Genomic DNA, 14100 nt, shown 5'->3' on the forward strand with positions numbered 1-14100 from the left:
GGGATAAAGTCGTGGAGAAGTTTAAAGCAGGGAAGGGTTAAAAAATAATATCCCAAGCTTTGAACATCTCACAGAGCACTATTCAATCCATCATCTGAAAATTTAAAGAGTATTGCACAACTGCAAACCTACCAAGACATGGCCGTCCACCTAAACTGACAGGCCAGGCAAAGAGAGCATTAATCAGAGAAGCAGCCAAGAGGCCCATGATAACTCTGCAGAGATCCACAACTCAGGTAGGAGAATCTGTCCACAGGACAACTATTAGTCGTGCACTCCACAAATCTGGCCTTTATGGAAGAGTGGCGAGAAGAAAGCCATGATTGAAAGAAAGCCATAAGAAGTCCAGTTTGCAGTTTGCGACAAGCCATTTGGGGAACACAGCAAACGCGTGGAAGAAGGTGCTCTGGTCACCAAAATTGAACTTTTTGATTTAAAAACAAAATGCTATGTGTGGTGGAAAACTAAGTCTGCACATCACTGCAAACACACCATCCCCACCATGAAACATGGTGGTGGCAGCATCATGTTATGGGGATGCTTTTCTTCAGCAGGGACAGGGAAGCTGGTCAGAGTTGATGGGAAGATGGATGGAGCCAAATACAGGGCAATCTTGGAAGAAAACCTGTTAGAGTCTGCAAAAGACTTCAGACTGGGGCGGAGGTTCACCTTCCAGCAGGACAACGACCCTAAACATACAGCCAGAGCTACAATAGAATGGTTTATATCAAAGCATATTCATGTGTTAGAATGGCCCAGTCAAAGTGCAGACCTAAATCCAATTGAGAATCTGTGGCAAGACTTGAAAATTGCTGTTCACAGATGCTCTCCATCCAAGCTGACAGAGCTTGAGCTATTTTGCAAAAAAGAATGAGAATAAATGTCACTCTTTAGATGTGTAAAGCTGGTAGAGACATCCCCAAAAAGACTTGCAGCTGCAATTGCAGCAGAAGGTGGTCCTGCAAAGTATTGACTCTGGGGGGCTGAATACAAATGCACATCACACTTTTCACATATTTATTTGTAAAAAATGTTGAAAACCATTTATCATTTTCCTTCCGCTTCATAATTATGTTCCACTTTGTGTTGGTCTATCACATAAAATCCCAATAAAATATATTTACGTTTTTGGTTGTAACATGACAAAATGTGGAAAATTTCAAGGGGTACGAATACTTTTTCAAGGCACTGTAAATGAACACAAACATACAGTAAGTGCACATAAAAGTCAGAAGAACGAAAAAAGAAGTAACTTGTGTCAACTGTATCTAAACGTTCATCAACTGCATGTAAAGGGGCATAAAAACTTACAGTACATCAGATGCATGCAAACGTGCCGTTTCTGGTGTGAATGCACCCACAATCATAATTCATATAAAGGCTCATTAAAGACAAAGACACAATCCATCAGGAACAGTTATCATATGAATGCTTTATTTCCAATGTTTGTGGCCATATTAACAAACAAAATACAATGGAATGTTTCTGAACACAACTTGGCTTTTAGCCTTTTACAATTATATAAAATCAGCAATAAATGTCTCCACTGCTGTGGACAGGACACCCATTATCTAACAGTAGTGGAAAAATTTGTTCATACCACAGTTTTAAAAACAAAAACAAAAAATGATGTAGCCTCAGATCATATGTGCCTATAAGCTGGAGCCATCTCTACTATTCTTCCATGTCCATCACATTTACCCCAATGGACTTAAAGCCTGGTGCAAACCTGTAGGAATTCTGATCTTAAAATAACTGACTTTGGTGTCTACACATATTTTCTTTCAAAAGTACCTATAAAGCCTTGTAACACGGGTTGCTCTATTGTTTAGATGCTGATAAATCGTCATTGCTTTGGCTCACTTCTACCTTCACTATTGGCTGCTACGTGTGATGAGCAGTCTCGCTTACTAATAGCAAGGAATGTGAAGGTCAAAGCTTCTAGCTGAAGTCGGTATTTGTTTAATAAAGTAACCTCGTTTTCAAGTCTGTGACAGCCTGGAAAAAAAAACTGAAGATACCTGCCAATAGGTCTGTTGTGTTTTAGGATTGAGTTTACTGCAGGTATGAATTAATCAGCAGGTATTAACAAATTTAGTTAAGGAATAATTACAGTTACTTTTCCATCAATCTGTGTTTTCTGGTTCCTGGATTGCACAATAGAGTTGTGTCTAGTTAATCAGATAATAAATATAAAAAGCTTTTAAGTATCAAATGCTAAAGAGTTTTTCATTTACCGCATTTGTGGCACTGACATGTCACTCGCACAATATTCCTTCCTTGGTCAGCAAAAAAAGTCATAGATTATTTATGTCTTACTCTTGTTCTTTTAAAGTATTTGTGTTCTACTGTCAACATTTAATGGTGTGAATTAATGGAATGACTTTCAATTGCTTTACTGGAACCTCAGGTAACTTAACCAATTCAAATATGGCACTGTGAATATTACTGGTTGGCAGGGTCCAACTTTGGCCATGCAGTACTAAATTCTTGAAGAGGCTGTGGCCTATTTAAGCATCTGGCACTGCTGTTTCAATCATCAGACATAGAACCAGAGCTCGTAAAAATTGTGATTATTTTTTTTCTATAACAGATGCTGGATACTGGAAATCTTCCAGCTATCTTACAGAACTCACCAGCAGTTCTTGATACATACAATTAGTATGGACTATTGTTCATGATTTCATGATGACACAGACTTCAATACAGTTTAGCCTTCAGAGCAGAGGTGCACACCTCCAATCCTTAGGGACCAAGATTTTCATATATTTTAAGATTTGTCTAGTTAAAAGACGAACAAGGGAGGACTAGGATCATTTGGCCAGGAAGGCAAGCACAGCCAACTAACCTTTTCAAGGAGGAGTACTTGCCCGTGGGCTAAAGAAGGTGCAACACACAAAGTGTGCTGTTGTGCCACAGTGATTGGTGGCCACGGTGAAAGTGAGGGGTTTTAGTAATTAATCTTTTACAACACGGCTTTTCACATACATATGCTAAAAAGTGTGATTGTATAGAATACATTGTAAATTTTTAAGAACTTTATGAGCAGAATAAGATGACCTCTGCTCTTGGAAAATGATATGCACTCTATGCAACACTAAATAACATACTAAATCATCATCAGAAATAATTCCCACCATTTAGCTTTCTTTAAAGAATGAGCACAGAACATTTACAAGTTTTGCATTCTTTCTGTATTTACTTCATTTGTAACTCTGCAATAAGCCATATAACATCTCAGAGCCGCAAAGAAATTTGATGATGGAAGACTTTCCTGTGCCAGGTGCTGTGATTGCAGGTAGCAGATAACTGTATATTTCCCAGAGGTTAAGACTGTAGGTCCTGCACTGTTTGAGATCTGAATGCCAATCTTAACCCAGGGCCACCATATACCAACATATTAATTATACTGCTTCCCCCCCCCAGCAATTGAGTTGTGAAGTAGGGGTATCTCGTAGGGTCAACAAAATGTTTTATTGGTACTGGATTCCATTTTGATTGGGGTCTGAATCTGAATACAGAGTATCTCCACTCAGGGCCTTCAACCACCAACATATATTATTTTCACTTGGTCCCTCTCTCAATGGGGTCTGATAGGCTGCAGGCTATCAGCTACCAACACATATTATTTGTACTGGCTTCTGCTCTGACTGAGGCCTGATAAAGGTAAGGGTCAGTAACATATACTATTTGTACTAGGTTCCAGTCTGATTGAGGTCTGAATGTGGAGTTTCTCACTCAGGGCCACCAACATGCATTATTTGCAAAGGCTTGTGGCAAAAATACCCCCTGTCCTCCAGCCCAGTCTTTCCCTTTATGCAACAGTGAATTAATATTTCACTTAGTAAATAGTTCCATGTATCCCAAAAACCTGACTTGTTTTTTCCCTGCCTAAGCCCAAAATCAATGCATCCCTGCCATACAGGTTCCTTGTACAGTATATATGGTCTTCCGTTAAAATGATTACAAAGCAATATTTTTTTTTTTTTAACTAACACAACCTGCTTCTCTCTTCAGGTATCTATTAAACACTACTTTAAATGACAAAACTATTGTCTACATGAATTGAACTAGGATGTAGTGAGGCTGCTTGATTTACCAGGTGTGCCTAATATGAACAAAGTCTAGCACACACTCATGTCAACACCATCCCATAAATACATTAAATAAATATTAAATACACTCCTTTTACATCCTCACTTATTTACAATGCATAGCAACATTATATTGGTCCAGAAATTCAACACACATAGACATGAACATTTTAAATAAAGGGAAGCAATTCCAAAACAGGAAGAAAATCAGCATTACTTGTTTACAATATGTACTGTCTCTGAGCAGGTGAAATGGGTTTGGTAAACCATCTAGAGCTTTGTAAAGGTATTGATGGTAGAGTTTTCCTCTTTAAGCTTTGACTCATCAGTGTGAGAAGATAGATGCACAATGACGAGTTTGCCTACATTGACAAGTCCGCATACACATCTTACTTGTAATTGCCTTTTTTGCTGTAGTGCAAAAATATTCCTTTTGTACCGACGCTATGCATCATTAAAAGTAATTGTAACATTTGCTCATTGCTTATGCCGTTGGGCTAAGTGACCATGAAATCCAGAAGTGTATTCAATTAGAGCTGCCATGTTTTAACTTAGTAATGCATGCATGAAAATATCTTAGTTGCCTGCATGAAGAAAAATTGTCATACAAGGTAGAAATGAGCTACAATAAAACGTTATTTCAGTTGTACATATAGCCCTCCAATGCATAATCTACAATATAATACCAGGAGACATAAATAATAAAACAGGCTGGCAAAGGTAATGTTACTTTTTTAGTAATATTCACAGGGACTATAATTAACAATAAATAATCTAGAGATCTGGAAAATTAAAACTACATTATGGAATCAATGAATTCCATCGAGTCACTATGTTTTGAAGAATCATGTCTGAAGCTGACATTTAAAAATGCCCCAATCCTCCTTTTGCCTTAGGCATTATGCTTCTAAATGAAGCTTTCGTACAAAAATATGGCCAGCAGAGATATAGACCACAGCAACCAATCGGATTTTAGTTGTTCTTTGTCCAGAGCAGGTTTTTAAATGTACAGCTACTGTAACTTACGCATGTTTTTTTCAATAAGGGAATGTATTCTACAGTGGCCATGTCAAGTGAGAATAGCCAATCAGAATTAAAGTGACACTGGTCACATTTTTTATGTGCAACACACCTAATATTGCAATATGCCTCCTTTGTTTCATCTCTCCAAAAGCAAGCTTTTTTCCTGCTATTTCCAGACTTCCTGTTCTAGGGTGGCTATGTTCGTTCTCCATGCCCCCTTGTGTATGTGAACATTGCAACCCATTCCTGCTCGCCCATGAGAGGAAAAAAAGGGGGTAGCCTATTTTAAGACCCCCCTTTTCCTCATGGGATCATGGCAGTGGCAGTGGAAGTTTCTAGTTCCCCATGGGTTGAGGTCTTCAGGGGGAACCTGATAGGTCAGTGAGGTCATGTGTTAGGGAACCTTATGGAAGCTTTGGGGGGTCAGTTAGGATAGGTCAACAGAGGCCAGCTGACCTTAAGGAAGCTTCCAGTTGAAATAATTTATCCTGTAAGTGATTATGGCCCAAGTATTGGTGGCTGAGCCAGGGTATTGTTTGAGATAATGCTAATTTGAATAATTTTAAAAGTTTTGAAGATATATTTATTTAATTAAAACCAATAAACAGGGATGTGGCCTATTTGTTATCCAAATAAATTGTTGTGGTGTCTTTTATTTTAACATGTTTGAAGATTTTTATGCTTGGTGCATACGAACCCCATGAGATGGACTAGACATCTACATGCAGACACATTCAGCTCTACGGGAACTGTAGAGGAATATGTGACCAGATATAATGACACAATGAGATGTATCAGTGGAGGATGGGGGTATGCACAGGACAAAAAAAAAAAAGCCTGAAAACAACAGTAAGAGACTTAAAAAAAAATCCACGATAAACTTGCTATTTTAGAACAATTGATGTAAATTGTTCACTTTAATCTTTTTTTAGAGCTAACTGCTTTAAACTTAAATCTGATAGACTTCTATAAATTAACAACACACAGAACACAACATATTATCTTTATGCTTTAGTACCCATTTTTTCCCCATAATAGCAAAACCCTGTTTTCTCTAGTTGAATAAAAAACATAATAAGCAACGTTGTATGACACTGCTCCTAACAGCGATTTTGTCTCCAGCTGTTAGATGCAAGATTTAGTGAAATCAACATAAAGTTGTATGGAAACCACAAAATATAGGCATCCAAAATTGTTTCATCTTAAAGCGTAACTTCGGTTATTATAGGCTCCCTGAGCTCTTGCCATACATGCATATTATAGATCCTAGAGCGGGGGCAACTTCGGCACTCCAGCTGTGGTGAAACTACGAATCCCATCATGCCTCTGCCTCCAAGAGTCATGCCTGTGATTGTCAGGGTCTTGCAATGTCTCATGGGACTTGTAGTTTCAAAACAGCTGGAGGGCTGAGGTTGCCTACCCCTGTCCTAGAGTGTTCTCCTCCAGTGATGTGGCATCCGCACTTCCCCACATTGCTTTCTTTCTACCGCTGTCATAATTTCCTAGTTTGGGTCTGGAGTCCTCCATATTTTTCCCAGGCTGGTCACTAAAGATGTAACTCCTGCACATATGCACAGGAGTTACTCCTTTCCTGTACCCAACTCAGATGTTTAGATTGTACACTGGGCTGTGTGTGTACTGTAGTCAGTGCATAATATGAAAAACTGTTAACAATTAAAAGAGATTAAGATGTTTTATAGCAGAATAGACACAGAAGTTGATTTATTAAAACTGGAGAGTACAAAATCTGGTGCAGCTCTGCACTGAAACCAATCACCTTCCAGTTTTTTTTTGTCAAAGCTTAATTGAACAAGCTGAAGTTAGAAGCTGATTGACTACCATACATAGCTGCACCAGACTTTTGCACTCTCCATTTTTAGTAAATCAACCTCGGAGTCTCTTCTGCCCTATAACTGCAAATAAAAATGTAGTATAATTTCACTTTAAATTTGCTCTTTGGATCTCACAAAGCATCAACAGTAAGAAAAAATATCAAAAAGGTATACAGAAGTAATATACAGTAAAAAAAAAAAAAACTTTGTCATAAACATAGTGATGATTCCTAATAAATAAATAACAGGTTAAAAAGAGGTAATGTTTAGCTGACTCTCCTCATTGCTAACTCACGGTTGTAACTGAATACTGAAATGTAGTATTTGTCATTTACAATCAAAGTTGAATAATAAAATAAATACATAAATAACCCCTTTTAAAAAGACAAAAAAGTAAATAACAGTAAACAGCATTAAAAGCAGCCACAGAATATCATCAGGACATGGGTACATATTACACTAAGAACGAAGCATGTCCTTCTATTCACAGTAGGAACATTAAACTGCTATTTGGTTGGTTGCTAAAGGCAACACATAATAATTATTTTTTCCGTAGAAGGGATTGTATGCCTGTACAGTGAATTGGCTACTTAGTTACTACAGGTAACATAACTATTTTGCTCTTGCACTTTTGGCTGGTATATTTTTTTCATGACACATTTGCTATTTCTTGCCTTACCTGACCAGTGCACAGAAATACATTGTGGAAGGGGAGATAATTTTGCTATCAACTTTATTAAATACAAGCTCATGAGTAATGCTTTTTTTTGTATTTATATATTGTTTTGCATTGAGATGTCTTCCCCTACTGTCATGGTAGTTGTGACATCTGTATGCTATAGGTGAAAATTCCCTGATATTTCCCTTACAATAAATATAAAATAAATAATTGAACAAATAAATAATACAAATCCTGAACTAGATAGAATATAAAAAAAATATTCTGCCCAGTGGTCATCATATATTATCTTCTCAGTGGTCCTTTCGGTGCTTTGTCCTCACAGCAGGAAATTCGGAAAAATCAACATTCATGGGTTTTACTATCAATGTTGATAGTTTTACTAAGTTTACCAACACCAACTAAGGCTCCACTATTTTTCTCTTTCTAGTCACCTCTGCTGTTCTCTCAGTACACCTTGCTGTAGGATGTGCTAGATACAATATTTAATCACATTTTTGAAAGTGCAAAGGTATATCCTTATCCATGACTGTCCATGCAACTGATAAAACATAGGCAAAACAAAGACAACCATGCAGGGTTTGCTCGGCACCTACCACCCATCCCTTGCCGTCTACTCTTACATAAATCCAGACATTGCTTTATTGTGAGCTTTGCTGACCATAGAAACACTCAGAGTGGTATTAAAGTCTCACCGAACAGAGACTTGCATGCTACTTCAAGAGTCTTTTCATTTCTATTACAGACAAGATGAATTTGAGTTGAAGCTCTAGTTTCTGGTAAGTATGAAAAGCAGGGACGGGGATGGGCCTTAAGACGTGTTAAGAAATGGAAAAAAAACAGCACAATTCTCATGTCCCTTTGGATCTTGACATAAATGCAACTACTGTTGCTATGTTACCAGGCTGAACAGTAAATGAAATGATGTCTGTACAATGGGTCAATGGTTTCCACTGTACGTCAACAAGGAAATGTTTCCAGGTAGTCACTTTAATTGGTAATTGTATATATAGTTAAGCACCTGAGCCCAAATGCTATTTAAACCAGCTAATAAGCTGTGTTTTTTTTTTTATTGTTCTTCAGTGGGATAGATATTGATAAGAATGCAGATGGTGCCAATGGTTTCCATAATAATTATACTGTGGTACATGGTTCTACCGTGATTGGACAGCAGAAGCTATATGCTATATTACAGTACAAGTATACAGTATATAGCACACCATGTGTCAATGAACAGGTATGTATGTAAACAATGTAGTAATGCAGGAATACTTACAACAATTTGCACATAACAAGTGTTTAGTGTCTATTTGTGCATTATTATTTGAACTGTATACCTTGATCATTAATATATTTCTGTAAAATGGCAGAAGACCAGTTGTATATGGCAGACTATCTGGATGCCATATTAATGACCATACAAAAATAAAAAATAAAACAAAACAAAAAAACAGACACTCAAAAAAGACTATGCTTTCTAGGCATCCACTGGTTTTGGAATATATATATATATATATATATATATATATATATATATATATATATATATATATATATATATATATATATATATATATATATATTTATATATATATATATATATAATTATATCTCACACATATTTGAATACCAGTAACCAGTATAAATTATAATAAATAACAAAAATAAATACATAAATATATAGCAATAGCACATTAAAGAAATATAAATTAGGAGTTTCAGCACTTGCTATCCAACCTCCTCATTATTGTATATCCATTATCTTCTTTTACAAGTATGAGAATGAGAGAATGGAATAAATCAGGTAAAATGTCCAAATATTTTCAACATATATATCGTAAATGTGATGACAAAATCACAGGGCTTTGATGCTGCTTAGGTGGGTAGCAATCTCTATATCGTTGTATGAGAAAATTACAGCTTGGTTTAGATATTGTGCTAGCCTGCCTTTCAGTTATCCAAACAAGCCATTTCTTATAAAGGTCAGAGGAACCAGGATGGATGGGAATATTTCTTTTTCTAGCTGTGATTTCCATGCTTAACAGCTGCTGTATCTTCGGGGAGTAAACCATTCTTAACCCTGCAATTGCTTTTGCTTAAACAAGTCATCGGAGTGAACCTGGTTTGCATTGTCAGAGATGATTTGTAGTACATGGAGATAGTATTGGGTTTCAGTGGCTCTGATGGCACCCATGGCCGACTGGTAATTTGACATCTAGCATCTGAACAGTGACAAAGTCACATGCTTGCCATTCCATAGAGTGTCAGAAAGTCATGGGGACTCCGAGAGAGTAACAGGTGCTTTGAATTCCAGAGCTTGGATGCTTTAATTCTCCATTGTGTAGGATGACTTCAGTAACAATCAACACAAAGGTACTGGGAATTTTTAACACCTCTTCTGCTTTCCCTAGTCAGCTCCCTAACTTATAGTATAAAGTTATTATAGAGATGGAAACTGCCATTTATCTGATTATCGGAAGCTATTAAATACCAGTGGAAATGAATGTTTGAATATGCATTTGAACAGCCCTGCTACAGAGCTTCTTTAATATGATGGGAAAGCTCTTGCAGTCAGACATACGTCTCAGCGCCTTATGCTGTCACAAGAGTCAGAGCTCTGGCTCCAACTTGGACTTCGGCTCCTACTCCTTTTCCATTCCCTGCTCCGGCTCCTCCTACTGCTATGGCTCCTGCTTCGACTGCTCCTGTTGCTAAAGGAGCTGCGGCTTCTGGACCTGCTTCGGGGACTGTACCAAGATGGAACGCTACTTGCACTGCTTGAGGATGATGGACTACGCCTGTAGTATGGGATGGGGCGTTTACGAGCACTGTGTGTACAAGAATGAAAGACATATTAGCATAGCTTGTTATGAATTTTAGGTGTTCAATCGCTAGATTATCTTAGGTCACAAGTGACATGTAAGGACTCCTATTTTTACTTTACAAATGACTGAATTTCAAGCTCAGAGATTCAGAAGAAATATTGCTGACCTCAAAATGCTAAGGGGTGATTCATTATTTCAGATAAGGAAAATGCTAACCCTGACAATAATTAATCACTTTTATTTATAGATTGCAAATAATGATTTAGGGCTTTCAACTATAAACAGAATGCGTATGCAAACATTAAAGAATATGTAAACCCAACATTTCATATTCCTGATATGTGCTTGCCGTACCATATACTTGAGGGAACGTATCCTGTTCTTATTGTTTGTGCGAAATCCCTGGTGTTCCTGTCAGGCCCCCTGCTTTCCTATTAAAAACTGACCACACTAAGCATGAGAGCACACTGTGGTCAGTTCTCTGGCTGTGCTGGGAACTCAGTGTGCTCTCCTCCAATGATCAGACTTGTCCTGACACCCCCCCCCCCCACACACACACACCCACAGCTATTCACTGGGAAGATCAGTGTACTGCTGTTTCTCCTCCCCTAGCCCTCTGAGCTCCTAATGCAGCTGAGAACAGAGATTATGTGATGACATTTTGCCTTTCATTTCTATTTTAATCGGGATAGGTTGTTTTACAAGGTGAGGGTTTACGTATACTTTAACAATTTTATAAAAATGATTTGCTTATGACAACTACCCATCTACCATTATGCACTTCATTTAAAGCTCAACTCGCCAAACATTTTTATTTTGTTTTAAACAGAGCATAGAAAGGTTAGAGCCTCTGTCTGTATCTCTTTAGGGGAGATTTTCTCTCACTTTCCGATGGGACAGAAATAGGAAATCTACAGATAAAAACACATCTTTGTAGAGTGGAAAATGTCTGCTAGTGTTCTTTTTGATGAATGTACCTTCCTGTCCCAATGTGACAATTGTTCCCAGCATTTATTTTTCTGATGTTACAGGAACAGGGCAAGAAAAAAAAGCTTCCGCAGTAGGATCACAGACAGGAATTTAAAAAATTGATAGAACTTTTCAAATTCATAGACACACAAAGTGGCTTGGCCCTGCCCCCCAGCTCCCTCCTCACAGGATTTGACTGGCAGTAGCAAGAGCCAATGAGTCTCCTGTAAGACCAGGAAGAGGGGAGAAAAGAGATGCAGATGGGCACAGCTCTGGATCAGTGAAGGTTTCAGGTAAGTGTTTAGTAAAGGGGAGGGGGGCAGGTGGTAAAACATTTTTAACCTTAATATAGGGAATTTTAACTTTAGAACCACTTTAACTCTTCCCCTGATTTAATTCAAAAATACATTGTAACAATATTTTTACAGTGTATTTTGGTTAGTGTTTATCTACAAGGCTTGGCCTTTGATCTATTCAATGATAGTAAACCTGCAACTGTAAACATTTTTTTTATACTTTCTTTTAATAAAATGTGTTCTTACTTTTTTACTGGAATTCCCATACTCTTATTAACTCTAAATAATTCTTATTTTTGCCCCCAATCCTTTTAAATATTCATATATAAACAAAATTTGATGTTTCCTCATGTTATTTAGCATTTGAGTATTGTGTTGTCCCACTTTAAAAAATATATAAAAAAAAGCATTTATTTCATTTGTAAATAAGTTTAAAACCTGGATATTTTTTATTATGCTTAATAAAATTTTATAAAACCGATTTAAAGACACCCATTTGCCCATGCCCATTAAAAGGTAACCACAGCCGCTATTTGTTGTAAAGCAACATCAAACACACTCTGTTTTCTGTTTTCCATGGACCAAATGGTGGCAACTTCAAGCTGAATGCTGATAGAATAAAAAAAAAACTAAGCTATTTGAGGTATGTTTTACCCTCCTCTAGAAAAATTGTTAATTATCTTTACAGCTTGTTTAATTTTGTAATGCGTTATACCTTGTAATCCTTCTTGCCTCCAAATGGCTTGGGGAGTCTCTCCTGCGTTTTCTCATAGGGGAATAGGAGCTTCGCCTCGTTCTGTGAGGTCCTTTGCGTGGCCCATTTTCTGTAGCATTGTATTTGCTGCTTCTGTCTCTATAGGAGGAAAAAAGAATATAATGCTGGTGTTCATTATAGCAATACACAAATAAATATTATCAAAGGGATTTAAAATATATAAAGGCTGATTCAGACAACAAAAATTAGAGAAGAAATGGTAGAGATGATGGACACTGTAGGGATTCCAGCTATTATATAATATTATATAAATGAAAAGGGACTGACTGCTATAAAATATCACACACAGTTTTTTTCCCCCCCAGTCATTATAAAACAGACCCAGTGAATCAGGTTTACTTCAGTAATGGTGATACTTTACTTAATTATTTGCTTTGCTAATAGAATAATATGAAGCTCTGGCTTGATTTCACCTTTTAGAATCTGGTCTCAAGAGACCAAACTGACACAGCAGTACATTTATTCTAATGATTACATTGAATGCCGGGAGTCCATTATTAGATGACACTTGTTCTTCTACCGAACGATGCTATTAATTCAATAAATACGTCAGCTGTTTATAGGTTACACTCTGACCTCTACTGAAAAACTGAGATGGTGACTGACAGTGAAGAAAGTGTGAGTAGGGTGTTGGTGAACCCATTTACACAAAAAAATTGACTAAAAATACAATTTTAGTCCGGAAATTATGTACTACAGCTGTACAATTAATATCTTGGTATCCAGAAAACCTAGAATGAGAAAAGCATTTATTAAACAATTTTATTTAAAATTACCATAAACCAATACCTGCTAGGGCTGTAGCGAGAATAACTTGGACTCCGTCGAACACGGGAGCTTCTGCTTCCATTACTTTTCTTGCCAGACTTGGAGGAATAGCTTGGGGATCTTGAGTATGACCTATAAATCAATAAGGGTTATTTCCATAATTGGAAGTTGACTTTTGCTAAACAATAGACTAAATAGTAAATATAAAAGGCTACCTCTAGTTAAAGCAAGTTGCTTTATTAGTTAGACCTACATCAATCTAAAAACACTGCATTAAAAATACACACCTTATGAGGAAAATGTAAACATATTTTTACTGGCTTCTACCAGTGCCTAGGTGCAGGTTGTCTTGCAACCTTCCAGCGAGATCCTGTGAATGCTTAGAATTCCTAATCTCACAAGAAGACAATCCAGCATAGTCTTTTGTTGCTGTATTCATGGCCATAATCTCCATATCATGAAGTAAGAGCCTCATGTTAAGTGATATGGACCTGAAAATAACAGCGATAATGTTCTCCTCTACACTTCAGGCCATTCACCTCCAAACACCACTTTGAATTGCATAAAAAGATTTAAGACAATTAAAGTGGCAGCTGTTATTTTTTATCACAATTTTTGCAGCGTGGAAAGGTGATATAAGCAGCGCACGAGGATAGCGGCCGGCTACCTCTCAGAAAAGAAGAGCAAATTGATTGAAATGTCATACCATGCTCTTTTAACTAGGTTCTTCAAAGTGTGACTCTCTGTTCTTTTTAGTTTTGGATCAAGTAAAGAAAGGTTTAGAACCCTTTTCTGTTGTCTGTGTCTTGATGAAGAGATTTACTTTGTGCCTTTGTCTC

General features: G+C 37.1%; 1 protein-coding gene across 4 annotated transcripts in view; it reads right to left on the reverse strand.

Moving 5' to 3' along the window:
- Positions 1 to 1417: 1417 nt before the first annotated feature.
- Positions 1418 to 14100, reverse strand: part of SRRM4 (serine/arginine repetitive matrix 4) — a 242204-nt gene continuing 229521 nt past the window's right edge. For all 4 annotated transcript variants that reach the window (XM_073625503.1, XM_073625510.1, XM_073625520.1 and 1 more), the window contains 3 exons: positions 13283 to 13393; positions 12434 to 12571; positions 1418 to 10456 (listed from right to left, as the gene is read on the reverse strand). In XM_073625503.1, the coding sequence (XP_073481604.1) occupies positions 10213 to 10456; positions 12434 to 12571; positions 13283 to 13393 (493 nt within the window). In that variant the 3' untranslated portion in view covers positions 1418 to 10212. The remainder of the gene's footprint in view (positions 10457 to 12433; positions 12572 to 13282; positions 13394 to 14100) is intronic.

This window comes from Aquarana catesbeiana, linkage group LG01 (assembly GCF_042186555.1).
Source record: "Aquarana catesbeiana isolate 2022-GZ linkage group LG01, ASM4218655v1, whole genome shotgun sequence".
In the NCBI taxonomy this organism is placed as follows: Eukaryota; Metazoa; Chordata; class Amphibia; order Anura; family Ranidae; genus Aquarana; species Aquarana catesbeiana.